Source organism: Lynx rufus, unplaced genomic scaffold (genome assembly GCF_022079265.1).
Source record: "Lynx rufus isolate CCGP_SWC_20201006 ecotype Redwood Valley unplaced genomic scaffold, mLynRuf1.p SCAF_10, whole genome shotgun sequence".
NCBI classification, from domain to species: domain Eukaryota; kingdom Metazoa; phylum Chordata; class Mammalia; order Carnivora; family Felidae; genus Lynx; species Lynx rufus.
Window position 1 is genome coordinate 86,633,073 of NW_025814824.1, and position 26,628 is coordinate 86,659,700.

Consider the following 26,628-nt stretch of genomic DNA (forward strand, 5'->3'; position numbering starts at 1 on the left):
AGAGCAGGGGCTTGGTTAATTCTGTTTTTATTATTACTAACTATGGGAGAGACTGATAACTACATCCAAGAAGGCTGGGCTCCCTCCAGAATTAAGGCCACTCTTAAGTGAGAATATGTGCTAGGCAGGACTTCTCAACTGTCAGCAGCAACTCCTGAGAACCACCCTCACTGAAGCGTGCTCCATGATTCCATGATCTGTGATTCCAGCTGAGATTAAGTCTTCTAGCAAAGTTCATCTGTAACCTTCAGGAAATACCAGAATCACCCAGAGAGCTTGTTTACAAAGCAGATTCTTAGAGCTCTCCTTCCAGGAGTCTCTTTTAGGTTTTACGTGGGGGTCAGGTTTGGGATATGTTTACCCAAGTAATTCTCAGCCAGAGTCTGAAACATTGCCCTAAACCAAGGATAGGCAGACTTTTCCATAAAGGAGAGTAAATACTTTTGGCTTTGTGGGCCAGATGTCTCTGTCACAACTGCTCAGCTCTGCTATTGTAGCACAAAATCTGCCACAGACATTAAGTAAATGAAGAGTTGTGGCTGTGTCCAATAAAACTTTATTTACAAAGACAGGTGGTGGGCCAGATATGACCTCTGGGCCATACTGTGCCAGCCCCTGCTCTCTGCCAGCCCATATCTCTTTCACCTATAACCAATAAAGACACGGATATGTGTAAAAAAAAAAAAAAAAAAAAGTGATACATTTTTTTAATTTAAAATTATGACCTGGAAAGAAGCAGTCAGTTTAAGTGATCCAGGATTCCTCCTTATACCCAATTGGAACAGATCCAATACTGGCTCAGGTTGCCAACCCCAGAGAAAAACCAAACCAAGCGGCAAGTCCTCAGGAAGTCTCCACAGCTTCCCGGCCAGGGCTGTCGGGCTCCATGGAGGGAGCGTGCCCTGGCTGCCAGGGGCTGCTGCTTTCCAGCCCGCGGAGCTTTCTTTCCGCCATTCACCCCCTCACCAGCCTGATTCCTCTCCATTGCTCTGTAGCCGACGCTGCACCCGTGCTCCACAGGGGGGGCGGACCGTACTGTACTGCGGTCACCTCCCGACCATCTCTGGGAGCATCTTCCGGTGATTGCAACCGCAGAGCAAGCAATTCCAAACGTACGTGCCCAGAAGCGCAGCACCTCCATGGTTTAGCTGAGATCCGGAGCCTCGAGTTGCAACCGTTGGTCACGCGTGGCCAAGGCACCGGCAGCAAAATGGCAATCCCGGGGAATGATCTGGGGAGATGCGAGCGTCTCGGTGATCGATGGCGATTCTGAAAATGAAACAGACAAATGCCATCTGGGTAAACTCCCTACAGAAGGTGACAGAGCGTCAAGACGGAACAGGGAACACTACCTCCTTCCGCACTCCGAGGTCGGTCTGCTCTTCCCCGAGCACAGAAGTCAAAGGTCCCGCGTCTTAGGTCAGCTCTGGCTCTCCCACCTCAGACACTCGGGGCCAATCAGGCCTTCAGATTCGCCCAGCCAGGCAGTGGGAGTCCCGCAGGAACACGAGGCGCTGAATAATGGGGACAGGGAGTCCGGGGCGTGATGCTGAGGAGGCTTTTTCCCACAATGAGTTTCGGAATCGTGGAGTCAGTAGAGAGGAAAGGAGGAAGGGTGTGGCCAGAGCTGCCCCCCGCCCTTTCCCAGAAGGGGTCCGTGGTACAGAATAAAGACAACTGGCTTGAAGCAAGCCTTCTGGAAGAAGCCAACCGGTCACCTCAGATTCACTGCAGGGGCGGGTGGGGGGAGGGGGGGGGAACAACACGTTTCCACGCCGGTCTGTTTTCTCTCGATTTACAGCACCTAAAGCCTGATGCCCGACCTGAGTCAAGAGCTGTCAGGACAAACCACTAAAGGGCTGCCCAGGGATGCAGTGGAGGACAAGACGGTGGCCAAGCTGTCCCCACCGCACCCAGCATCCCTGAGCCCAGCGGGCCCCATCCTGGGTGTAATGCAGAGGCAGCTCAGGGTATATACCAAGGGGGCCCCTGTCAGGCCCGGGCTGGGGTGGGGGGTGGGGAGAGCACAGATTGACTAGAATCCCCTGAGAACTGAGGCACAGTGCAAAGGAGAAAAGGGTGGAGTTTCCTCTTCAGGCCTAGTCACTCTGCCTCCCTAGGGAGGAAGAAGGTATTGTGTCACTGCCAGCACCACTGACATCTTATTCGAAACGATGACACTGGGTTGGGTTGGGGGGGGTGGGGGGAGGGGGGAGAATTTCAGCACAGACCCTAGCTGGGAGACGGCCCTCAGTGAGAACCTCCCTTACAGTTGTCCTAGACAGGGTCTGGGTCGTGTCCCAAGCCCCGGCTCATGACAAGGTGTGGAGCCTCACCAGCGCCCACCGCCCACCTAACCAATCTTCAGGCTGTCAGCCAGGCAGCTCAAGTGGTGAGGGTAAGAGAGTGCGGGTCCCAGGAGCCCAACAAGTTCTTCTCGGTCTCTCTCACTCCTCCGAAACCGCGGACCCCTAACAGTCTATCAAAGAGAGAGCTGTCCACGTGGCCAGTCACAGAACCCACGTACAAGACCACAGTGACGTCATCCAAACAGAGCAGAAGGCTGGCGCCACCCCCGTCCTCATTGGATGATGCTGTCGGGCTGCCCGTTCTGGGCCACCTGTCCAGGGTCAGAGGCGGGAGTGGGGTTGGGCGTGTTGCTCTGCAGGTAGCGGCGGAAATCTTTGATCATGGGCCGGAGGACCTGGATGAGGACACTCAGCGCTGCCTGGGTGCCCTCCATGGCCTGGGCCTGGCGCTCCTGGGCGCAGGCCTGGACCTCCTGGGAGCGGCGGATCATCTGCAGTAGGTCGTTCTGCTGCTCCAGGTGCTGGGCGATCTCCTTCACGTGCAGATTGGTAACTCGCTGCTCCTGGATCAGCTTGGCGGAGTTGAGGGCGATGCGGCTCTTGAGCGCCTGGGGTTTGACCGAGGTATCAGCGTGCTGAGCCATCATCTCCACGGGGGCCTCGGCGGGCAGGGGTGGGGGCGCCTCAGCGGTACAGTACTCCACCACTCCCTCCTCCAGCGTGTGATAGGTGGTCTCCGTGGGGACTGTGGGGGAAGAAAGAGCAAAGGCAGTGGCAGGTCACCTGCTGGAAAGAACGAAGCTGGCCACACAGGGCAGGGAGGAGGCCGTTAAGCCCTATTCTGGGAGAATTCAGGTCCTTTGGCTTTAGAGCTCTTCTTGCATAAATCTAGAATCTAAAGCGTTTAGAATCTACTTGGTAACCACAGGACCAGTCCCAGATCAGGCAAAAGCAAAGATGCTGATAACAATGCTGGTGCACAGAGCGCCTACTATGTGCCAGGCACCGTGCTAAGCCCTTTGCACGCGTTAGCTCGACGAATCCTCAGAATGACACAGAGAGGCAGGCACTGTCGTGTTCCGTTTTGGAGATGGGGAAACAGACTCAAAAACGTGGAGTACTCGCCCAAGGTTACGCAGTTTATTCAACAGGCCCAGGAAGCAAGCCCAGGTCTCCCTAACACCGGAGTCCAACTTGCTCAGAACCACCGCACCGGGATGCTTCCAGCCGATAAAGGCAGGGCCACATGCTCTCCAGTGCCAGCACTCAGCAGCCATCTTGGGTGGGACTCTGCTTGAAGCGTTTGCAGCCACACTCGCCTTATCTCCCTCCTTCTTTTATGGCCAAGCAGTTGCTGAAGTGCCCAATGAATGCCTCCTGTCTCCTTGGCCAAAGGAATACCTAGAGGTCCTTCCTGTTCTAGAGGAGCAACTGCTTTAGACTAGCGTTCGATCCTCTTTCCCACCTTGCTATCCTTAGAAAATATGGCTGCAGGGGGGGATGGCACTCACACACACACCCAATTCCCCAGAGCCCCACTGAGAATCACTGACTGATACAGGCCAATAGCCCAGCACAAACAAGCAGTTCACGGTCACTGGTACAAACCCTTATCTGAACTGAAAAATCCAACCAAACCATCGTCATTCATAGCTGTGAACCTTTGAAGGAATTCTGGGTGGGCTGTTTGGGCCTCCACGCCTGTGGGAAAGGTCAATTTTCTCTATCCTTCAGTGCCAACATCAGCTCTGGGTCCCCACCCCGATCAGGAAGCCCCTTCCTTCTGAGTCCTTAGGTTCTCCTGACTGACACTACGGTTATTCATGTGTGTCTTATCTGTCCTACTAGAATATAGCTGGCCTGTATTTTAAACACCTTGGGAATCCAAATCCCGGTGCCAAGCACAATGTTTGAATGGAGTAAGTGCTGGTGTTTGAGGAGTGAACGAACAGATTAACGCTAGGAACCATGAGGTCTCTGAGCAATGCCTGATGAACGTTTGCCGCACTGAAAACCCAGAACGTCTTTGTCCAGAATCGATGCCTTACTTGGGTATTATTATTCCCATCTATCTGTCCATTTGACAAATATGTCCTGACTGCCTACTATGTGCCAGGCCCTGTGATAAGTCCCGTGGGGATACAGACATGGTCTCTGTCTTCAAGGACCACAGAGTTCAGTCAGTCATGGACACGAATGATGGCAAAACAGTTGAGAGCAATCCAGCCCATCAGAAGTCCAGACTGTGTGCTGAGGAAGTCCCAAAGAGAGTGAGATCACTTCTGTCTGTGGAGCTCTTGGAAGGCCGGGTGGTCTTCCAAGACTCCCATCTGACCTTTGACCCTTGGCAGCCAACCTTCCCCGGGCTGCCCCAGCTCTGGCTGGCCCTTCCCATTTATGCACGACGGACTGGGCGGGAGAGGTCACTCACTCTGTGTCAGGGTGACCGTGGCTGCGGCTGCAGTGGCTGTGGGTCCAAGGGCCACGGGGTGGATCTCTGTGGTACTGGGCAAGCTGATGATGGTAGCCTCGCCCAGCAGGTTGCAGATGCGCTGTTGCATGGGGGTGAGCAGGACGGGGGCTACAGCTGGGCCACCGCCGCCACTGCCACCACCTGTCCCAGGCCCACCGGCTCCATCCTCCTCAGTGGGCCCTGGGGCCTCGCCACCCTCCACCGCTGCCCGGACCTGGGCAACCTTGCGACGGACCTCGGTCTTGAGGTCAGACCACTTCTTCTTGACCTCAGGCAGCTCCCTGCGGCAGGTGGCCACCGCGTTGACCCGTCTTAAGATGCCGTGCCAGGCCGCACTCTTGGCAGCCAGAGGGACCCCGGCGTTGAAGTGGTTCACCAGCAGGTGCTTCTTCAGTTCCAGCTCCTCTACGATGATTTCCACCTCTCGCTCAGAGAAGTTCATCTTCCTCTTCTTGGCTGGGACGGCCATGGCCTCTCCCCACCCTCCCTTTTTAAAGAAATTATAATCCCCCCAGCCGCCCCAATTCCCCTTCTCTTCTTCCTCAACCTCGCCTCTCACCCACCCCCCTACAGGGGATAGGCCGGGCTTGCCCAAGGCCAAGCACCAGGCCTTTGGTAACCCCCCTCGCTACGCAAAGTGCGTAGGGCCCAGCCCCGACCGGCCCGGCCGCTGCCAGCCAGCTGCGTAATGGCTTCCTGAATCTGCCTCTTCCGCCGGGGCGTGCGGAGATCCGCCCACTTCCCCTTTTCCCGCCTCCCAGACCTTCTCCCGGGGAACGTGCCCTCCTGGTTGGCCGCGGCTCAGGCATCACGTCGATCACTGGTTCTTGTGATCTGTCGCTCAGCTAAAGGACACGCCTATTTGCTGGAATTGGCCTGATCATTGGTCTGTCGCTACAGAGCGCTCCGCCCACCTGCCTTTATTCACTTCCATTGGAAAATCGTTCTGTCCTTCAATCGTCAGCATTACGACTATTAAACGCCGTTAAATTAAGCTATTTTATTGGTGGTTTAGGGAGTTCGATTACCGAAACCCGGCCTCCTGAGGATACCTAGTGCTTTTGGCCTTGAGTCACTGGCCAATTAATTTTTAATTCTACTCACGGGGGCCAACTCTGCCTTGCAGCCTCAGCTCACAAGTGCTCTTCACACAAATCCTACTTCCCACCCGAGACTACGATATCTCCGTACATGACCGCTCCTCCCAGCCTTACGATTCCTCAGCCTAAACAGCGTTTCTCAATGGAAATTGGACACGGGGCCTTCCGCCTGCTAGTCACATAACTTCTGCCTATCACGGCGTGACTTCCTCTCTCTGGCCCAGTTCAGCCAATCCCCACCTCTTTCAATTTGAATCGGCCGCAGGCTGAGCAGGGATCGCCCCGCCTTCTCCATTGATCCGCGCAGTGCCCGCGGCGTGCGCGGTCCTCGGGGAGGCTCCGCCCCGCCCAGGTGGCCGTCGGGGCCTGTGACTGGCCCACGGCGCGCCTGGGGGCGTGGCCAACAAGGCGGCGCGCGGCGGGGCGGGGCTCCCGGAAGCGGCCCCTCCCGCCCCCTTGCCGGCTTCTTCCATCCCGCGCTCGCGGTCTGGGGACTCCAGCGTGTCTTCCGCGTTCTCCCCGCCGGCCAGCCGCCCCCGCCTCGCGCCCGGCGCCCCTGTCTCGCGCCCGATGGTGAGCAGTGTGTTGTGCCGCTGCGTGGCTTCCCCGCCGCCGGACGCCGCCACCGCCGCCTCGTCGTCCGCCTCGTCGCCGGCGTCCGTGGACCCGTGCGGCGGCGCCGTCTGCGGGGGCCCGGACCACCGGCTGCGCCTGTGGAGCCTCTTCCAGACCCTCGACGTCAACCGTGACGGCGGCCTGTGTGTCAACGACTTGGCCGTGGGACTGCGGCGCCTGGGACTGCACCGCACCGAGGGCGAGCTTCGGGTAGGCGGCGCGCACAGTCCGCGCGGTCTGGGAGGGGGCTTCTTCGCGCCGCAGCTCCGGGGGCTCGGGGTGACAGGTCTGGGCTGCTTGGTGACAGGTCTGAATAGCCCGGCTTCTTGAGCAGCCCTTGGGAGCGTGGCAGGTCTGGTGGACCGCCTGTTGGGCTGGGTAGAACACCCAATTTGTGCCTTGGTGGGAGTGGAGCTGCTTCTCGACCTCTGTGGGTGCTAGGGCCAGGGGGAAAGGCTCTCCGTGGGCACAGGTGGGCACCGTCTGGGGTTGTCTGGTGGGCAATAGCCCTTTTTGCTTAGGCTTTCCCCAGAGTAGAAGGCCAAGTCTCGGGAGTCGCCTTTTGTCACCCACTGACCTTCCAAGCTAAGCTTGATGCTCTCCCCTACCCCCCACGGACTATTTCATCCATCCTCCAGCGGCACCCCTCCCTTCCCTTCTCGTTTCCATGCCAGCCGTGGGCCCTGATCTGGTTCCTCTCAGAAGCATGTGGGAGTTAGAAAAAATGGGAACTGGGGTTTGAGGCAGCTCTGTGAGGATGTGGGTGAAGACTGACAGTTCTCATCGTTTAGGCTCATCCCCATTGACGTGCTTATCCAGAAGATGGGATAGTGATCTAGAGTGAAAGAATCTGGGGGGAAAGTCTTCCTAAAAGTGAAAGTGTTGCAAACCTCGGATGTTGTTATTCCTGTTCTGGAGTGGGCTTTGGCCAAGGAGGATGGGGGGACAGAAGATGGATGGGGGGCCATAAGGAAAAGTGCTGTCCTTTCTTTATAAGAACCTCAAGCAGAGGCTGTCCCTTCCCCTTCTGTCTCTCATGGTGTTTTCCCGGCCCGGCCTGACTTGGTAGTCTCAGGCACTCTTCCCAAGTGTTTGATTCAGTGTGGCTGAACCTGATTTCCAGCCTGGACTAGAACTTCCGAGTGCTTTACCTAGTAACCTGTTTCTCTTGTGAGTTTAGTTTGTTTGGACCATTTGCACGTAAAACAATTGGAGAATCTCTCATCGCCAAGTATGAAAAAAAAAGTCTGATAATACACCAGTGAATTGAATCCATTTGTTTGTTGGGTGGGTATCTGTAAGGTGTTTTTAACTCCTGCCCACAGTATATTGGATCAACATCTAAGGTATTTAACCCACTTAGGATCAGCCTAGGAAGACCAAAAGTAACAATGTGCAAGAGGGTAAGTCCAAGAGGCTTAGAGACCAGTTTAAGTTTTTTTTCTTCTTCTGAGTTTTACACAAAATGGCATTGTGAGCTAGATATTTTCCCATACATATCTGATGAATAAGTCACTTGGAAAGACAGGATGGCTAAACTCAGAGGGTCTGGGCTCAGTGAAGTGTGAGCCTATGTGAACCTTTCTGCTTTCGTGGACCTACCCACCTGACATATGTTGCCAGGCACATCGAGGGCATCTGGCTGCAGGAGTTACTCAATATTTTTATGCCATGCTTTGTGCCACAACTGTAATTCATGATACATCTGATATTGATGCTCATCTTTTTTTTTTTTTTTTTTTTTGGTAGTAAATTTGTAAGGGCATGTAAGGAGAAAGTGACCATTTTTCTTTCAGGTGTTGAAAGAAAACTTTTTCAATTAACCAAAGGGAGCTTTGCCCCTTGGGGTCACATTGGCTCTAAAATCTTGGACTCTGGCTTATCTCAGTTCTGTGACATGGAACAATTCCTTATTACTCTTTTGGTGTGTAGATTTAGTGTGAACTCTATTTCTACAACTCTTTCAGCTTGAGAGACACAGAATGAACCAATTTACATCCAAGTTACCGCTTACATCCAAGAGCCACTTACATCCAAGTTAATCCTGTGGCAAATGGTTGAAGTATTAGAGAACCTCCTTTTTTTGTAAATAAGTGGGCCACAGGAAGACATACTCCCTCGTGAACCCCCCCCATACCACTTCCTGTCGAAATTCTATCAGCTAATGCTACATACAGAAAAAGCGGTGTTGCAGTTTTGCAGAACTAGCAAAACCAAAAGAGAATTTGGGGGCCCTTCTGTCCGAAACGGGGCATTGGAAAACACCATATCAAATTTTGGTAGCTTCTTCACGTGACCCAGAGGGCCAGTCTGAGATGCAAGGGTTTGTGCAGGAATCCACTGTGAGTGCTTATCAGTGGGTGGTGGTGAACCCAGGCCATGTGACTACACAAAGCCTCTTGCTGGCTTACAACAGGTCAAGCCAAGTTTTCTTTAGACACGAACCAGCCGTTTTTTGGCACCTGCCTTTATTTCAGAAGAAATTGGGACAGCTGAGGGAAAATAACTTAAAATGGAAGTGGGCAGAGAAACCCATGGCAGCCAGCCAGGGAAATCTTCTTTGTAAAGGGCATGTGAGCCAGAAGCCCGTCCTAGGACAAAAGAGGGGCAGGGCTTGTTAAAGAAAGAAAAGGGATGACGACAACAGTAGTGACTTTGGGAGATGAGGCTTCAGCTGGAGCTAATTATAGATTGCCTATTTCGGCAGTTGCATGTGACCAAACACCATCTTTGTTTTAAAACAAATTTGAAACCTCGGTTAGAGCTCAGGCAGCCAATTAGAGAACGCAAACTGGGTGACATGGAAACAGTTGTCCTTCAGCTGAGGCTTGTGGGCCCTCTTAAGGGACTGGTGTTTCATGCAGGTGAGGATTCCAGAAGACCTGTTGAGTTTGCTCACTCAAAAGACTGGCATATGCGCCATGGAGTTTGAGCTCCACAATGACGTGGTGAAGGAAGCAAGACCGTGTTTTCACCCCATTTTACAGAGCAAGGAACAGAGGTCCGAAAAGACCATTTGGCCACTGAGGAATTACGCCAGAGAAGCAACTGGAACTGTCTTCTGATTCCTGCTCCACTCCTCTCTAACTCTACCTGTTTCCGAGGGACACACAGAGAGTTCCGTCCCGGACTCACAAAAGATGAGGAGAGATCCATTTAGAACCACATCTGTTATTCCCCAAATAGATTTCAAGATTATCCAGAGATTATCCTATCCAAAACTGAGAATCCACCCTGCCCTAATTCTCCCCTTGACCTGAGCGGCGTATAGTGAGGCAATATCTGTTGACTTGAAATAATTGAATAGAAGATTACCTATGTCAAGATGGTATTGCTTAATCCCAGAAGGTACTGTTGAACTCTATACCTTTTACTTTATTCTCTTTCAAAGGTTTTATTTTTTTTTTAATTTTTTTTTCAACATTTATTTATTTTTGGGACAGAGAGAGACAGAGCATGAACGGGGGAGGGGCAGAGAGAGAGGGAGACACACAGAATCGGAAACAGGCTCCAGGCTCTGAGCCATCAGCCCAGAGCCTGACGCGGGGCTCGAACTCCCGGACCGCGAGATCGTGACCTGGCTGAAGTCGGACGCTTAACCGACTGCGCCACCCAGGCGCCCCCAAAGGTTTTATTTTTAAGTAATCTCTACACACAATGTGGGGCTTGAATTTATAGCCCTGAGTTCAAGAGTCACACGCTCTTCTCGCTGAGCCAGCCAGGCGCCCCGAACTCTATACCTTTTAAATGTTTGGCCTTTTGTGAGGAAGGTATTTACCTAAATAGCCAGACTTAGGTGAGATCATCTGCAGAAGAAAGAGCCTTATCATAGAAAGGGGATGGACAACATTTAATATAATATAATATAATATAATATAATATAATATAATATAATATGATATAATGGCCCATTAGAAAAAGAAAAATGCTATTTGCAGATTGGATTGAATTCGTATATTAAACTGATTGTGTTTTATTGTTGCAAAATTGGTTCCTGGCTTGCAGTAATTATCAAGTCAACTAGAAGGGTTTTTTTGTTTTTTTTTTTAATTCATTACCATTTGGAAAGGTGGAATGAGGTACCCCGATCCTAAGACCAAATGATAAAACAGGAATATACCAGAGTGGGCCTCATCTGGATCTGCAGCTGGATTCCTTTGATGTTCAAAGAGTCATTAATTGTTGGAGCCTCACAGAAACCACAGGGGACTGAGAGAAACAGTAACTTTGCTGGTATTCATTTCCAGTCCTGCTGAGTACAGCCTCAAGGTGAATCTGGTGAACACAACTCTACTTATCCATTTGGACTAGTCTCATTAACCTAAATCTGGGCAGACTTTTCATTTTTAACCATTTCTTCTTATACTAATGTGAATTTGGCAGAATCAAAGAATTTAGTCTTGGGAGGGTCACTGGCCATCAGAGGCCAGCCTCCCCACCTAGTGTGGGGAGCTTTCCTCCTATGGCATCCTTCATAGACGGCCGTCCAGCTCATTCCATTGTGGACCTCGTCGGGGTCATTGTGAGTTCTTTCTTATGTCAGACAGTCTGCTCGCATCTGCAGATGCTACCCATTTGCCCCAAGTGATCCAAGGACTCTGTAAGTATCTGAAAACAGCTGTCTTATCTTTCTATAATCTCTGCTGCTGCTAAAGGCAGGTTTTATCATGCATTTCTTGATATGCTGTCTGTACCTTTCGGGGTCCCTCATGTGAGGCAGGATACCATGGGAGTACAGACTCCTCTCGGAAACATTGCCCCAAGTCGAAGAAGCCAGTCACAGAGACCATGTATTATGTGATCCATTTATATGAAAGGCCAGAATAGGGAAAGCTATAAAGACAGAAAGTAGACTAGTGGTTGCCTAGGCCTGGGAGGGGTAGGGAACGGAGAGATAAGAAGATGATAACTAAAGGTCTTGGGGGCTCTTTTTGAGGTGAGAAAATGTTCTACAGTTGACCATGGTGATGGTTGCACCTATCTGTGAATACACTAAAAACCACTGAATTGTATAAATGGGTGATTTGTATGGTGTGCAGATTTTATCTCAATAAAACTGTTTTCAAAAACTCAGTACAGGGGCGCCTGGCTGGCTCAGTTGGAAGAGCATGAAACTCTTGATCTTGGGGTTGGGAGTTCAAGCCCCACGTGGGGTGTAGAGATTAGTTACATAAATAAATAAACTTAAAAACAACAACAACAAAAAGCCCAGCACAGGATTCGTGGTACAAAACCTGGGTGCAAAACTTGTTTCTGCTGCCTGCTAGCCATGTGACCTTGAACACATCCCTCAACCTCTCCGCGCCTCAGTTTCTGTATCAGACACATGGCGGTATGAATACCTATTTCCTAAGGTTGTTGTGCGATTGAATTAGATAAAGTAAATAAAGAGCCTAGCAGAGTGTCTGATACCTAGATGTTCAACACAAAGTAACTTTCTCGTCCACTGAGTCTTTGAAAATAAGATGCCCAGCGTTGGTTGTAGTCAGCTACAGTGTCTCCCAGATTGCCTAGGTGAAGAGCAGAACAGAAGGAAAGAGAATGTCTGGGGACATCGGTAATTAAGGTTGTATAGCACCCAGGTCTCCTTCCTCTGAGCTGAGAGGGCCTTCTGTTTTCGAGAAGGAATGTGGGTTGCTGGGCCCGGCAGACTTGAGGAAGATGGAAACAAAGAAACCCTGCTGGCAGGAAATCTCTTAAGTTACTGAAATGGTAGACTCACTCTACAGCTAAGGAAGTCTTTTTAGCCCAGATGTTCCCCTGGATGGCACTGGGCCCTTATGGGCTCTCACAAGCCTTTTGCCCGCCTCGTGAGCCATGGATGGCCTTCTCTGACGTCTGAAGTTCACTTTGAAGTTGTGAAAATGGAAGCTCAAGTGGAGCTGACTTCAAACCTTTGGAGATAAGCTCGCCAACCTCGTTATTTTGCAAAAGCGGGACTGAGACTCAGAGGTCAGGCTGGCTTAAGGCAAAGGCAGTAGCAGAGTGCAGGATTTTGACTCCGCCTAATTTAGCTTAGCACGCGCTGCCTCCTTGCTTCCGTGGCTGTGGATACTTCACTAGACCTCAAGGCTTTGCAACTTTTATTTTCCCAGTTCATGACATTGACGCATCTGCCTATAACACCCGCTCAGCATTTTAGGACCCCTGATGGTGCCCAGGAAGGAGTGACTAAAATGATAGGTAAACTCTTCCTAAGTATGAGATATAAAAGACTCAACACAATACCTTAAGGGAAAAAAAAAAAAAAAAAGGAGAAATTTTTGTCTTAAAGGTGTACCTTCCAAGTTGGGGTGCCTGGATGGCTCAGTCGGGTAAGTGTCTAACTTCGGCTCAGGTCATGATCTCGCAGTCTATGGGTTCAAGCCCCGGGTCGGGCTCTGTGCTGACAGCTCAGAGCCTGGAGCCTGCTTTGACTTCTGTGTCTCCCTCTCTCTCTCTGCCCCTCCCCTGCTCCTGCTCTGTCTCCCTCTCTCAGGACTGAATAACTTTAAAAAAAAGTTTCTTAAAAAAAAATAAAGTAAATAAATGAATACAAAGGTAGAGCTTAAGGAGATTCTTATCTGCTTTAAACTCTAGGCCAGGAAGCTTGAAAAGGAGGTGAGTCATGACTCATTTTCTAGGGCCAAAGGGGAAACTGGAGATGGTGGCTGTCCCTGTTCCTGCTGTTGCTTTGTGAAGCCTTCCACGTTGTTCCCAATAACCCCTGGCCTCATGCCTTCTTTCCTCCAGCCCTCCCTCCTCGGCGTGTGACTCTTCTTACCAAAACACAAAGAAAACCACCTATATTGTGTTGGAAAACTCTCAAAGGCCATTGAAATGCCAATGGTGAAAAGAGGCGGGCAGAGGATAGTTTAGAACGAGCACAAACTGTGAAATCTTGGCTGTGGGTGACAAAGTTGAATAGTCCTGTTGGTTAAAACCAGCCGGCTACAGCCCCCACCTTCATTAATCTGTTGGCCTTCCCCCCCCCCTCCCCCCGTCCCTCGTGTGCAAAACCTGCTTCTCCTTTTGGTTAATGCCTTTAGGCTGAGTCTGAATCCATGCGATGTTGGAACTGGAAAGGTTTTCTTTTTTTTTTTTTTTTTTTTTTTTTTAATTTTTTTTTTTCAACGTTTATTTATTTTTGGGACAGAGAGAGACAGAGCATGAACGGGCGAGGGGCAGAGAGAGAGGGAGACACAGAATCGGAAACAGGCTCCAGGCTCTGAGCCATCAGCCCAGAGCCCGACGCGGGGCTCGAACTCACGGACTGCGAGATCGTGACCTGGCTGAAGTCGGACGCTTAACCGACTGCGCCACCCAGGCGCCCCTGGCAAGGTTTTCAAGGTTTGTCCAGTTCGGTCTCCCCTCTTGGCAGCCCAGAGAGGCTAATACAACTTGTCCAGGGTCAACAGATGCACTAGAGGGGGGAAGGTAAGGTCCCTGGAGCACCCCTTAGTGATAATGCATTTATGGATGCAGTTAACTCCTTATTTCATTCATTCACATGGGAGATGCTATTACTTTTGCTAGAGTTTCTTTAACCAATATAAGAGGTAGCATCTAATAAATCTATAGCTAAAATATGCCTTTTCTGAATTGTTTCCTAAGAACTGGTTTGGTATAAACCAGTTATGCTTACACAGAATTCCCAAGGCTGCCCTTCACACCTCAAGCAGTGTCTTTGCTGAAGGCAGCGGGTGGCTGGGTTTCACACCCCTGTCCTGGCTCTTCTCTGCAGTCCTCACTCGGTACAGAGCAAGCAGCTGGGGAGAGCTATTTTTGCACCATTCATCCAATCTCAGTTTGAGTCTGTGATCTTGAAATCAGTTTTAAGAAACTGAAAACATTTAATGTTGCTTTAATAATAAATCCGCTGGTTTGCCTTTTTGAGTGGGAGAAGAGAAGGTGTGGATAAAGATAAAGTGGGTGCAGAAATTTGACTCAGCATGTGCCCATGGGTTTGGCTCCCACTGATCAAGTTTGGATTGGTTGAGAAATTTCTGATCATTTTGGGTGATTGGGTTTTCACTGGCTGGCCTCAGTACCGCATCCTGCCCCTCCCCCTTAACGCTTGCCGCAAGGAGAATCCTGCCCTTCTAAAAGCACACCCCAGAAATATTATGCCGTGTTTCCACGTGATCTCTTGCTTCCATAGACCTTTAATTTACGGGTCACATCTCAAAATCCTATGCTTGAAAATCGGGTTAATCTTGTACGCCTCTAACTTTCTTTTAGAGAAGAGAAAAAGACATCTTCGTAGGCATTGACCTTGAACTTGGGGCCTCAGTGGGGACTGGCTGTTCACCAGGAGTAGACAGAAGCCCTCCCAGGAGTTTTCTCCAGAAGTGCACTTCGCTTTCCCACAGTCAAAGGAGTGTCCTTCGGGGACTTTTTTTTTTTTTTTTTTTCTCGCCAAAGCTAGCGTTTTTGGTTTTACTTCCTAAAATGGAGATAAACTGGGGGATTTCACCTTTGTCATCACTGCAGAGCTGTCATCTTCGATGCCTTGGTTTCACGGATGCCAAAGGAGGCAAGTGCCTGGCTCCGCCTCGTTGTCTCCATATAACCCACTTGGCCAAGCCAGTCCTCATTTTCAAGGCAAATCGGTCTGGCTTTCTGTCAAATAAAATCTGGCTTCATTTTTCAGTTAAAAAAAAAAAGTGTTAATAGGCTTCCCTTTGGCAACAGCTGTTCTGAATGGTAAATAATGCTAAGATAGGTAGTAGGTAGTTAAACTGGTAGACACAGACGTGGAACGTGGCTCTGGAACCAGTCGTGGGAAATCCCTCTCTGCCTTGTTACAAGACTCCTCAGGAATCTCTAGCTGTTCTTCTGTGCCCTGCTCTAGGGGCCTTTTGCACCCTGGGCAGTTCCTTAGGATAATGTGGAATGGGCTCCCACGGGGGCGTCGATTCCATTGGAATCTGTTTTCTTTGAAAAGTATGGGAGAGGGGCGCCTGGGTGGCTCAGTCGGTTAAGCGGCCGACATCAGCTCAGGTCATGATCTCGCGGTCCGTGAGTCCGAGACCCACGTCGGGCTCTGTGCTGACAGTTTGGAGCCCGGAGCCTGCTTCGGATTCTGTGTCTCCCTCTGTCTCTGACCCTCCCCCGTTCATGCTCCGTCTCTCTCTGTCTCAAAAATAAATAAACATTAAAAAAAATAAAAAAAAAAAATAAAAGTATGGGAGATCCTGTTTTTATCCGGCAAAATTGGTTTTCTGGATTCTTGGAAGAGTGGGTAACTTCTGCTGGTGATTAGCCCCCTCTTCACTAGGTTCTGTTGATGTGTATAAGCAATAATTATGGGAGGGTTATACTTGCTAGCCCGGTCTCTGGATATGGGTGAGCTCTCTTACCCAAGAAAGCTAAGTGTGGAAGAATTGTATTATAGGAATTGCATGTAACCCAAAAGAAACTACTGGCCCACCAGGTACCCCTGGTTTCGGTGATGATGTGTGATACAAGGAGAGCAGTGTACCACATTAACCCACAAGGAAACCAAAGATACAAGAGAAAGTGCTTTAAAATAAAAATACTGGCAAAGTATGCAATTGAACAAATTTTCATTGATCTGTCTTAGGTGCAGATTTTAAGATAAAGAAGGCATTGTCTCTCCCTTGCCTAGTTTTTTGGTTTTTGTTTTTTGTTTTTTTTGTTTTTTGGTGGTGGTTATTGATTTTAGAGAGAGACAGGGTGCAAGCAGGGGAGGGGCAGAGAGAGAGGGAGACACAGAATTCGAAGCAGGCTCTAGGCTGAGCTGTCAGCACAGAGCGCGACACAGGGCTCGAACTCCCTGGATTGTGAGATCATGACCTGAGCTGAAGTCAGATGCCCAATCTACTGAGCCACCCAGGTGCCCCTCCCTTCCCTAGTTTTATTATTTCCTTCTGCTTAGTCTGGGTTTATTTTGTTCTTTTCTGCTTTCTTGAGAGGGAAGTTGACGTCACTGATTTGAGGGCTTTCTTTTCTAGTATGGGCTTTCCCATCTAACTACTGCTTTGGCAACATCCTACAGATTTTTATGTGTTCTGCTTTCACACCATTTGAAATACTTTCTCATTTCTTTTTTTTTTTTTAAGTTTTAAAAATTTTTTTATTTTGAGAGAATCCCAAGCAAGCTCTGCACTGTCAGCGCGGAGCCCAACGCGGGGCTCAAATTCACAAACTGTGAGATCATGACCTGAATCAAAATCAAGAGTCAGACACCTAACCGACTGAGCCACCCAGGTGCCCCAATACTTTCTCATTTCTCTTTTGAGCTCTCCTTTGACGCATGGATTATTTAGAGTTGTGTTACATTGTTTCCAAATATTTAGGTATTTTCCAGGTATCTTTCTGCCATTGATTTCTAATTTGATTCCACTGTGGTCAAAAAACATATTTGGTACAAGCTGAACCCTTTTAAATCTAGTGAGACTTGTTTTGTGAGCCAGAATCTGTTCTGCGGATACTTTGAAAGAATGTGTATTCCAGTCTTGATGGGTAGAGTGTTTTATAAATGCCAGTTAGGTCAAGGTGGTGGATAATGTTGCCCAACCAGGCCTTCTGTGCCCTTGCTGATTTTCTGTCTACTTGTTCTATGAGTTACTGAAAGAATGGTGTTAAGATCTCTGATTATGATGGTGCATTTGTCTCCTTTTCCTTAACGCTTTTGTTGGTTTTGCTTCATGTATTTTGAGGCTCTACAATGTGATTCAGAAACATTTAGGCTTCTTATGTCCTCTTGATGCATTGACCCTTTTGTTATGAAATGCCCACCATAACATCCTTTGCTCTGAAATCTACTTTGTCTAATGTAATATGGCCATTCCAGTTTTCTTTGGATTAATATGAACATGGTACAGTATATCTTTGTCCATTCTTTTATTCTTAACCTATTTTTATGTCTATATATATGTTTTTATTTTTTTAACGTTTATTTATTCTTAAGAGAGAAAGAGAGACAGAGCACGAGTGGGGGAGAGGCAGAGAGAGAGGGAGACCGAATCTGAAGCAGGCTCTAGGTTCCGAGCTGTCAGCACAGAGCCTGATAACGGGTTCGAACTCATGAACTGTGAGATCATGACCTGGACCAAAGTCGGACGCTTAACTGACTGAGCCACCCAGGTGCCCCGTATCTCTGTATTTAAAAAAATGTTTCTTGTAGGCAACATATAGCTAGATCTTGCTTTTTTAATCCCAACTGACCATCTCTACCTTTTAACTGGGATGTTTAAACCACTTGTATCCACTGTTGTTATTGATATGATTGGGTTTGAATCTACTACCTTTTTTTTTAAATTTTTTTTTTACATTTATTTATTTTTGAGAGACAGAGTGAGACAAAGTGAGAGTGGGGGTGGGGAAGAGAGAGAGGGAGACACAGAATCCGAAGCAGGCTCCAGGCTCTGAGCTGTCAGCACAGAGCCCGACGCGGGGCTCGAACCCACAAACTGAGATCATGACCTGAGCCGAAGTCGGACGCTTAACTGACTGAGCCACCCAGGCGCCCCTGAATCTACCACCTTTTTATTTGCTATTTGTTTTCTATGTGTGCCATCTACTCCTCTCTTTCTTTCTGCCTTCTTTTGGGTCAGTTGAGTATGATTTATGATTCCATTTGGTCTCTTTTGTTGCCTTACTAGCTGTAACTCTCTTTCTAATGGTAGCTTTAGGGATTATAATATACATACATTTTTAACCTACCACGGCCTAACTTAACCGATATTATATTAAATAGTTGAAGAGGGGCACCTGGGTGGTTCAGTAGGTTACCCACCGGCCTTCAGCTCAGGTCATGATCTCACGGTTTGTGGAGTTGAGTCCCTCACTGGGCTCTGTGCTGACAGCTCAGAGCCTGGAGCCTGCTTCAGATTCTGTGTCTCCCTCTCTCTCTGCCCCTCTGCCACTCCCATTCTGTCTGTCTGTCTCTCTCTCTCTCAGAAATAAATAAACGTGACAAAAAATTCTTTAAATACTTTAAGAATCTTTGGGGCCTGGGTGGCTCAGTTGGTTGAGCATCCAGTTCTTGATTTCAGCGCAGATCATGATCTCACTGTCCATGAGATGGAGCCCCACACTGGGCTCAGCGCTAACAGCATGGAGCCTGCTTGGGATTCTCTCTCCCTCTCTCTCTGCCCCACCCCCGCTTGGGCCCGTGCTTCCTCTCTCTTTCTCTCTCGAAATAAATAAATGAACTTAAAAGGGGTGGGGGGGAATCTTAGTATACAGCTGACCCTTGAACAACATGAATTTGAACTGCGGTGGTCTACTTCTACATGAATTTTTAAAAAATAAATACAGTACAGTACTGTAAATATATTTTCTCTTCCTTATGATTTTCTTAATGCATTTGCTTTTTCTAGCTTTATTAACACTACAGTATATAATACATATACAAAATATGTGTTCATCAACTGTTGATGTTATTGGTAAGGCTTTTGGTCAACAGTAGACTTACTATGTTTTTAGGGAATCGAAAGTGGATTTTTGAAAAATTTATTGTACTTATTTTGAGAGAGAGAGAGAGTACGGGAGGGGCAGAGAGAGAAGGGGAGGGAGAGAGGGAATCTCAAGCAGGCTCTCCGCACTGTCAGCACAGAGCCAGATGTGGGACTTGAACTCACAAACCATGAGATCAAGACCTGAACCAAAATCAAGAGTCGGTTGCTCAACCGACTGAGCCACCCCGGTGCCCTAAAAGTGGATTTTTCTTTTAAGTTTATTTATTTATTTTGAGAGAGGGCGCAGAGGGTCAGAGAGAGAGAGAGAATCTTAAGCAGGCTCCACACTGCCAGCACAGAACTGGACCCCAGACTTGAAATCATGAACTGCAAGATCCTGACCTGAGCCAAAGTCGAATACTTAACCGACTGAGCCACCCAGGCATCCCAAAAGTGGATCTTTAACTGCTCAGCGTTGGAGCCCCAACCTTCTGCATCGTTCAAGGGCCAACCATACTTTTATTTCTATTCTCCTAGCTTTTGGGCTGTTGTTCTCATATATTTTTACTTCTACATATGTCATCAGCCCGCGATACATTGTTTTGTTTTTGCTTTAAACTTATCTTTTACAGAGATCTAAATAATAAGAACAAAGTCCTTTATATTTACCTATACAATTACTATTTTGGTCTTCTTCATTCCTTTGCGTAAATCTAGATCTTCCTTCTACCTAAAGGACTCCTTTAATATTTCTTGTAATGCAAATCTGCTGGTGAGAAAATCTTTCAGCTTTCATAAGTCTGAAAAGTTTTTATTTTGCCTTGCTTTCAGTAGGTGTTTTTTTGGGTTAACAGTTTCTGATGGGAAAGTCCCCAGATATTCTTATCTTTGTTCCTCTGTATGTATTGGATCTTTTTTTCTGTATCTGCTTTTAAGATATTCCTCTTTATCACTGGTTTTCAGAAATTTAATTTGATGTGCCTGAATGTAGTTTGTTTGTTTGTTTTATATTTCTTATCCGTGGGGTTTGTTGAGTTTCTTCGATCTGTGGATTTGTAGTTTTCAATGAATTTGGGGAAAATGTAGTCATTATTTCTTTAAATGTTTTTTCTGTCCCTGCCTTCGTGAACTCTGGTTCATATTAACCTGTTAGCGGTTGTCCCACAGCTTGCTGATGCTCTGTTCATTTTTGGTTTTGCCTTTTTTCTCTCTTTCGTTTTGGAAAGTTTCGATTGCTGTGTCTTCAAGCTCATTTATTCTTTTATTTTGCATCGTCTAATCTGCTGCTAAAACCATCCAGTGTGTTTTTCTTTTTTCTTTTATTTTTCCTTTTTTTTAAATGTTTATTTAATTTTGAGAGAGAGACAGAGCATGAGTAGGGGCGGGGCAGAGAGAGAGGGAGACACAGAATCCGAAGCAGGCTCCAGGCTCTGAGCTGTCAGCCCAGAGCCCGACACGGGGCTCGAACTCACAGACCACAAGATCATGACCCCAGACGAAGCTGGACACGCAACCGACTGAGCCACCCAGCCCCTATGAGTATTCTTGTGTACTGGTTCTATCATACATGTCATTTCTGAGTCACTTTCAACTGGTTGATTTCAATCCTCCATATGGGTCATTTTTTCCTGTTTCTTTGCATTCCTGTTAATTTTTCATTGGATTTTATTTTACTAGGTGCTGGATAGTCTCATATTACTGTGAATATTTTTGAGCTTCATTCTGGGGCTCCCTTCCCAAACCTCCCTATATTGTGAGGTTTTCTATTCTGTCCTGTGGGAACAGGATGCCTTTGGATGGTTCTTTTCCCACCCTCAGGCAGTGTCCTCACAGGCAGGCTGCGTGACTCTAGGAGGGCCCTCAGCAGCTCCCCAGAGCTCACTGTCTGTGCAGTTCCTTCCTCCCCGGTCCTTGGTCCTGCTGTAGCTGCCCTGACCTTCCTGGCCCCCCAGCTGCTTGCCTTCAGCATGGGGAGATTGCTGGGCTCTACCTGGGTGCCTTCTCCCTGCATCACAGCCTGCTAACTCCAGCCATGAAGCTGGGGCAGGTTGTAGGGCTTGCCTCATTTGTGTGGCTCTCTCAGGAGTCGCTGTCTTGTTGCCTGTTGGCAGAAAGATGAATCAGTCCCTGTTATTCCATCTAGGCTGGAAAGCCTTAGAGTTTTTGCTCAGTTCTGTGGGATGGAAGAGCCCATAAAATGAAACGCCAGTAATCTATTACATAAGCGATTTCTCTTGTGTTTGCACATGGGGGCCCAAAACACTGCTATGTCCAATTCGACAGACCCCTTGTGCCTAAAAACAAGATTCATCTTCATTAAAGGATTACTAATTTGTTGAGGGTTTGGGGCTCTGGACTGATTCTTCTTCAGTATTAAAACTATTAATTTCATGAACTCGCAATCACTTTCTGTCAATAAAATAGCTAGTGTGAGGGCGCCTGGCTGGCTTACGCAGTGGAGTGCGCAACTCTTGATCTCGGGGTTGTGAGTTCGAGCCCCACAGTAGGTGTAGAGATTACTTAAAAATAATATCTTTTAAAAAATAAAATAGCATGGGGCGCCTGGGTGGCGCAGTCGGTTAAGCGTCCGACTTCAGCCAGGTCACGATCTCGCGGTCCGTGAGTTCGAGCCCCGCGTCAGGCTCTGGGCTGATGGCTCGGAGCCTGGAGCCTGTTTCCGATTCTGTGTCTCCCTCTCTCTCTGCCCCTCCCCCGTTCATGCTCTGTCTCTCTCTGTCCCAAAAATAAATAAACGTTGAAAAAAAAAAATAAAATAGCATGTACTGTTTATACATGCTTTATAGATACATTTTTTAAACGTTTATTTACTTGTTTTGACAGAGGGAGAGCACGTGAGCAGGGGAGGGGCAGAGAGAAAGGAAGAGAGAGAATCCCAAGCAGGATATGCACTCAGCACAGAGCTGGATGCAGGGCTCAATCTCACGAACCTTGAGATCATAGCCTGGGCTGAAATCGAGTCAGACGCTTAACCGACTGAGCCACCCAGATGTCCTGAGAGCTAATTATCTAATTTCATGGTTAACAAATTCTGTGAAGTAATAATACAGTTCTTTTACCATCTCCATTTTGCACAGATATTAAAGCACAGAGAGCTAAAGTAGCTTGACCAACATTATTCACGCGACTAGTAAGGGGTGGCCAGTATTCACATGTAGGGTCTGGCTCCAAAGACTATTCATCTAGTCAACACACAAAACTGCTTCAAAATAAGGTTGGTCCATGTTTCCAGTGAGAAGGCAACTGATGAAGGCCCCTCAGCTTTCAGAGCAAGCTTGGCCATCTTGCTTTCGCTTCTCGTGTTTTCTTTTTAAACAATTGTAGTTACGTACATATGCACGCATGTGTGGTCATAACATGCACATGATTCAGTTTCACAAGATCTAAGGATATTTAGTGAAAATAAACCACCTGCCTTTCTCCTCTTGAGCCCCCAAGTGCCCCAGACCATACTTCAATTTTTTTTAATGTTTATTCGTTTTTGAGAGAACACACATTTAATTTTTATTAATATTTATTAATATTTATTAATATTTAAAAAGCGCCCCTCTTTAATTTTTAATGTGTCTTTCCAGAGATAATTTGTCACATATACACACTGAGAAATCAATGGCAGAGTATTACCCCCTTTCTTCTGCACCTTGCTTTTCTCATTTAAAAAGATATGTTCAAGCCATTCCATAACAGTAGGTAGAAATGTCTTAATAACAGTTGGATAGGTGTGGGTGTGCCTGAATCTTACGTACCTGCTCCTCTTGTCAAGGACCTGGAAGTTGTTTCCAAACTTGTACTGTTATAAACACAGCTGCAAAAAAATATATATATCCTCATATTTTATCCTTACATGTGTATGTATCACACATATATCATATATGGGTATGTGATTTCCCGTAGGTGCAAATGTATCCGCAGGATAAATCGCTAAAAGCGGAATTGTTTTAATTTTTTTTTTAACGTTTATTTATTTTTGAGACAGAGAGAGACAGAGCATGAATGGGGGAGGGTCAGAGAGAGGGAGACACAGAATCTGAAACAGGCTCCAGGCTCTGAGCTGCCAGCACAGAGCCCGACGCGGGACTCGAACTCACAGACCGTGAGATCATGACCTGAGCCGAAGTCGGCTGCTCAACCGACTGAGCCACCCAGGCGCCCCTTAAAGCAGAATTGTTGTATCAAAGGATTTGTGCTTTTGACATGTTGGAAGCCATGACTAACTTCCTCGTGGGAGAGGTTGTACTGATTTACACGCTCACGGCAGCGTGTGAGGGTGCGTGTTTCCGTACACTCTCCCCAACACAGTTCATGAACATTTTCTCACGCTTGTGTTTTTAAAAGAATGGTTGTGCCAACACCATTATCAAAGCGTCGCTTTGCAGGGGCGGGGGGGGGGGGGACTGATCACTGCTTATGTTGGCTAGTAAATTGAGAAACATTTAAACAAATGTAACTTCACTTTTATTCATGATCATCCACTCCCTCCAGTCTACAGACTTCATCTGTGCCTGGTTCTGGGTACTAGAGGGAGAAAGATGTGTGACTTAGCCCCCGTCCTTAAGCAGCTCGTGGTGTAGAGGAAGACATGGGAGAGTGAGTAGCCGGTATGGCGTGCGTTGTGCTCGGCAGTTGGAGAGAACAGGCTAATGGGGCAACGAAGAGCGTTGCTAGCTGCGTCAGGAGGTGTTGCCAAGGTGTATTGATCATGTTAACCTTGATGGTGAAAGTCATCCCGGAAACAAGCAGGCGGAGAGGAGGAAGTTGGGCTCCCGCGGGGGTGGGGGCGGTGGGTGCAGCACCGGGAGGGTCCTGCGAGATGGGAGGCTCATCTGGCGGTTGCCATCAGCACCTCCCTGCAGAACTGCCGGCCGCATGCAGGGAATCGGCCGCCTGTGATTGGAGGGCCGTTGCTGGTTGGGATAATGAACTCGGTAGTGTCGGCAGAGGTGATTGGCCGCGCCCTGCTGCAGTGAGATTGCAGACGCAGACGGGGTGCTCGGGTCCGGGTCCTGGCTCGTGTGATGATCATTAGTTGAGCGAGGACTGCTGAATAATTGGGACTTCCGAGTTGCTTCTGCCTCCAGGAGAGATCTGTTGGGCTATTGCTTTTAGCTTTTTGAAAAAAGCCAAACATTCGATCACCATCCATCTGCAAGAGTGAGTTTTTATTGAAGTAGCTCCGTCTGCTTGCTCTCTCTCAACGCCAGCAGCTCGGCGGCAGGGCTCTTCCTAGAGGGAGCCCCTTCTCAGGCCAGGCAGGACAGCAGTGCTAGGAAATTTGAAAAAGCAGGAAACAGCCACTGCATGCCGAGCTTTCAGCCTCACAGCCCCCCCAGGCTAGTCTTCCGAGCAGCCGCGTAGCCAGAGATCTTTGGTATTGTGGTCACATCCCTCCTCACAAGTGGAACAGTCAACCGCCGGCGACACTGGGAGGAAGCCGTGATGTTGCAGATGCTGTGGCCTTTTCTGTCCAGCTTTCTCCCTAGGGCTGGGTGCCAAGGCTCCAGAGAGGGGAACGATAATGAAGTCAGAGGCACCCCGGCTCCAGCTCGGGGAGACCAGATGTCAAGCTTTTTGGGGAAACAGGACGGAAGGGCTGAGGCCACGGAAAAGAGACCCACCATTTTGCTGGTGGTCGGACCTGCAGAGCAATTTCCTAAGGTAATGGCAACCTCAAGAGGACCTCCTACTTTAGGGGCTGTTCTAGGATCGGTTCCCTGGAGAAAACTGGAGTGTGGGGAGGAAGAGAGGACTTAGAAATCGATCACTTTGGTATTGAGGCCTGGGGAGAAGTGTTAGACAATGAAGAAACCCAAGTCTCCAGTCTAGAATCTTCCTGTGGCCATGGTAAAAGCTTTATCACCCTATCATGACCGGCTCAGTGTGGCCATTTGGGGAAGGAAGGTTGAAGGCCATAGAGGATTTACCTTAGGATTTGTCATTTTGGTCCCAGAAAGCCGTTTGAAAGGAAGAGACAAACGATCACACAAACGATCACGCTATGTCTTGTGTCTTAGCTTGTCTGAACAATGCAGGGAGGACCTTTAAAGTTGAACCAGACTGCTTGGAGCTGGGGAGGGCCAGCCTGTCCTGCATCCCTAAGGTCAGACCTTTGGGTCTGTAAGGAAGGGAGGAGAAGGAGGAGTCAGGAGAGGCTGGAGTCCCAAGGTGCTGAGGCCGGTCCCCTCGCGGGTCTGCGGGTCTCCCAGGGCCATCTGTTCATCTGGTGCTGTGAGTGTGGGTCACCTCGCCTCATGTTCACAAGAGCCAAGGTAAGTTGTAGCACCCCCATTTCATGGATGAGGAAACGGAGATGCAGAAAGGCTGAATAATTTACCCAGGATTCAACAGTTCCAGAGGGGTAGAGGTGAGATTTCACCCCGAAATCTGTATGGAACTTTGCCTTGTACTTGGCCTCGCTTTCCCTGAAGAAAGCAGTTTTAACAGGACCAAGGTGCATTCTTGGGATTAGAATGGAAAGTGCAGCTTGCCTGGGATTTCTCCTGCCTGCGTTAGGAGCAGCCTTGCTGACCTCCTGAGTTGTGGTTGTTTTGAATCTGTTCTCCTTTCTCAGGATAAAAATCAACCAGAAGAGAGAAGGAGATTCTGCCCTGTGTCTGGCACATTGTAGATTCCCCAAAAATGTTGTTTGAATTGAACTGCTGTATCAGAGAATTAAATGTTGGGTTTTTCTCTGCCAAGTGGGAGGGACAACAGCTCCTGCTGGCATTTAGGTGCAAGCTTTGAGCAGAAGCCTCTGTAGGCCACGGGCTTGTCCTGGTGGGCAGGGGCCTCAGAATCCGTGTTCCGCCTGCGGCGTGCTTTGAGCCCCGTCTCTTTCTACCTTTCTGTCATCCTGGACGAGCTCAGAAATGGCGGTGGCGCTCTCCTTTGTGAGAACCTTTTTTGTTTTTTTAACGTTTATTTGTTTTTGAGAGAGACAGAGACAGAATGCGAGTGGGTTAGGGGCAGAGAGAGAGGGAGACACAGAATCCGAAGCGGGCTCCAGGCTCCGAGCTGTCAGCACAGAGCCCCATGCGGGGCTCGAACTCAGGAGCTGTGAGATCATGCCCTCAGCTGAAGTCAGACGCTCAACCGGCTGAGCCACCCAGGCGCCCCAAACCTTTTTTTTTTTTTTTTTTTTTTTTTTTTAGATCTACAGACCTGCTTGCCTGATGGCCAAGGGATTAAGAGACTGGCTGGCTCCCTTTTAAATTCACCTACTTTGGACTTTAATAATTAACTGCTCCATTTCCCAAACTCATCCTGGCACCTATTGCCAGCCCTGCCCCTGGGTGGCCTCATGTCAGGACTTTCTGTTCTGAACAGCTTAATTCCTGGCCTGCCAGTGGGGCCAGGGGGTGGGGTCACGGGGCCCAGCCAGAGACCCACACCTTTCCCTTTCTCCAAGAGGGAGACAGATCAGCTGGCTGGGGGTGGGGGCAGCCCCAGGGGGGAGACAGAGCAGCCAGTTTGGTGTGAAGCAAGAAAGCAAGCACATCTGGGCAGTGTGGACTCTTGAGAAGCAGGTAAACTGAGAACTGGGAATAGCAGGAGCATTTCTGCAGATAAACGGACAGAATAGTGTTTCTGCAGCGTGTGTCCTTGGCCAGTGCAGCGACTCCTGAAGGTGGGGTTTGGGGTTTGCGATGCTTGGCCGATGGGACCTCAGCTTCTCAGTTCCCACTACTTTGTTGTGCTGTCACTTCCTC

General features: G+C 48.6%; 2 protein-coding genes across 3 annotated transcripts in view; one reads left to right on the forward strand and one right to left on the reverse strand.

Moving 5' to 3' along the window:
* Positions 1-533: 533 nt before the first annotated feature.
* On the reverse strand, positions 534-5,277 carry NAIF1 (nuclear apoptosis inducing factor 1). The gene is made up of 3 exons (XM_047070098.1): positions 4,741-5,277; positions 1,353-3,054; positions 534-1,269 (listed from the first exon to the last, which is right to left on the reverse strand). Exons 1-2 carry the CDS (start codon positions 5,249-5,251, stop codon positions 2,582-2,584), a joined length of 984 nt encoding a protein of 327 aa, XP_046926054.1. The 5' UTR covers positions 5,252-5,277; the 3' UTR covers positions 534-1,269; positions 1,353-2,581.
* A 1,097-nt stretch (positions 5,278-6,374) lies between these two features.
* Positions 6,375-26,628, forward strand: part of SLC25A25 (solute carrier family 25 member 25) — a 35,591-nt gene continuing 15,337 nt past the window's right edge. Inside the window, exon 1 of one of the 2 annotated variants that reach the window (XM_047070111.1) lies at positions 6,375-6,707. In XM_047070111.1, the coding sequence (XP_046926067.1) occupies positions 6,453-6,707 (255 nt within the window). In that variant the 5' untranslated portion in view covers positions 6,375-6,452. Of the gene's footprint in view, positions 6,708-23,730; positions 24,578-26,628 lie in introns of those variants that run through there. The other variant, XM_047070120.1, reaches the window with a different exon arrangement.

Excerpts from the sequence above, each read along its gene's own strand:
- NAIF1 (XM_047070098.1), bottom strand. The coding sequence starts at position 5,251 with ATGGCCGTCCCAGCCAAGAAGAGGAAGATGAACTTCTCTGAGCGAGAG. Across the intron at positions 3,055-4,740 it reads CACGGTCACCCTGACACAGA|TCCCCACGGAGACCACCTAT; the intron begins GTGAGTGACCTC and ends CTTCCCCCACAG.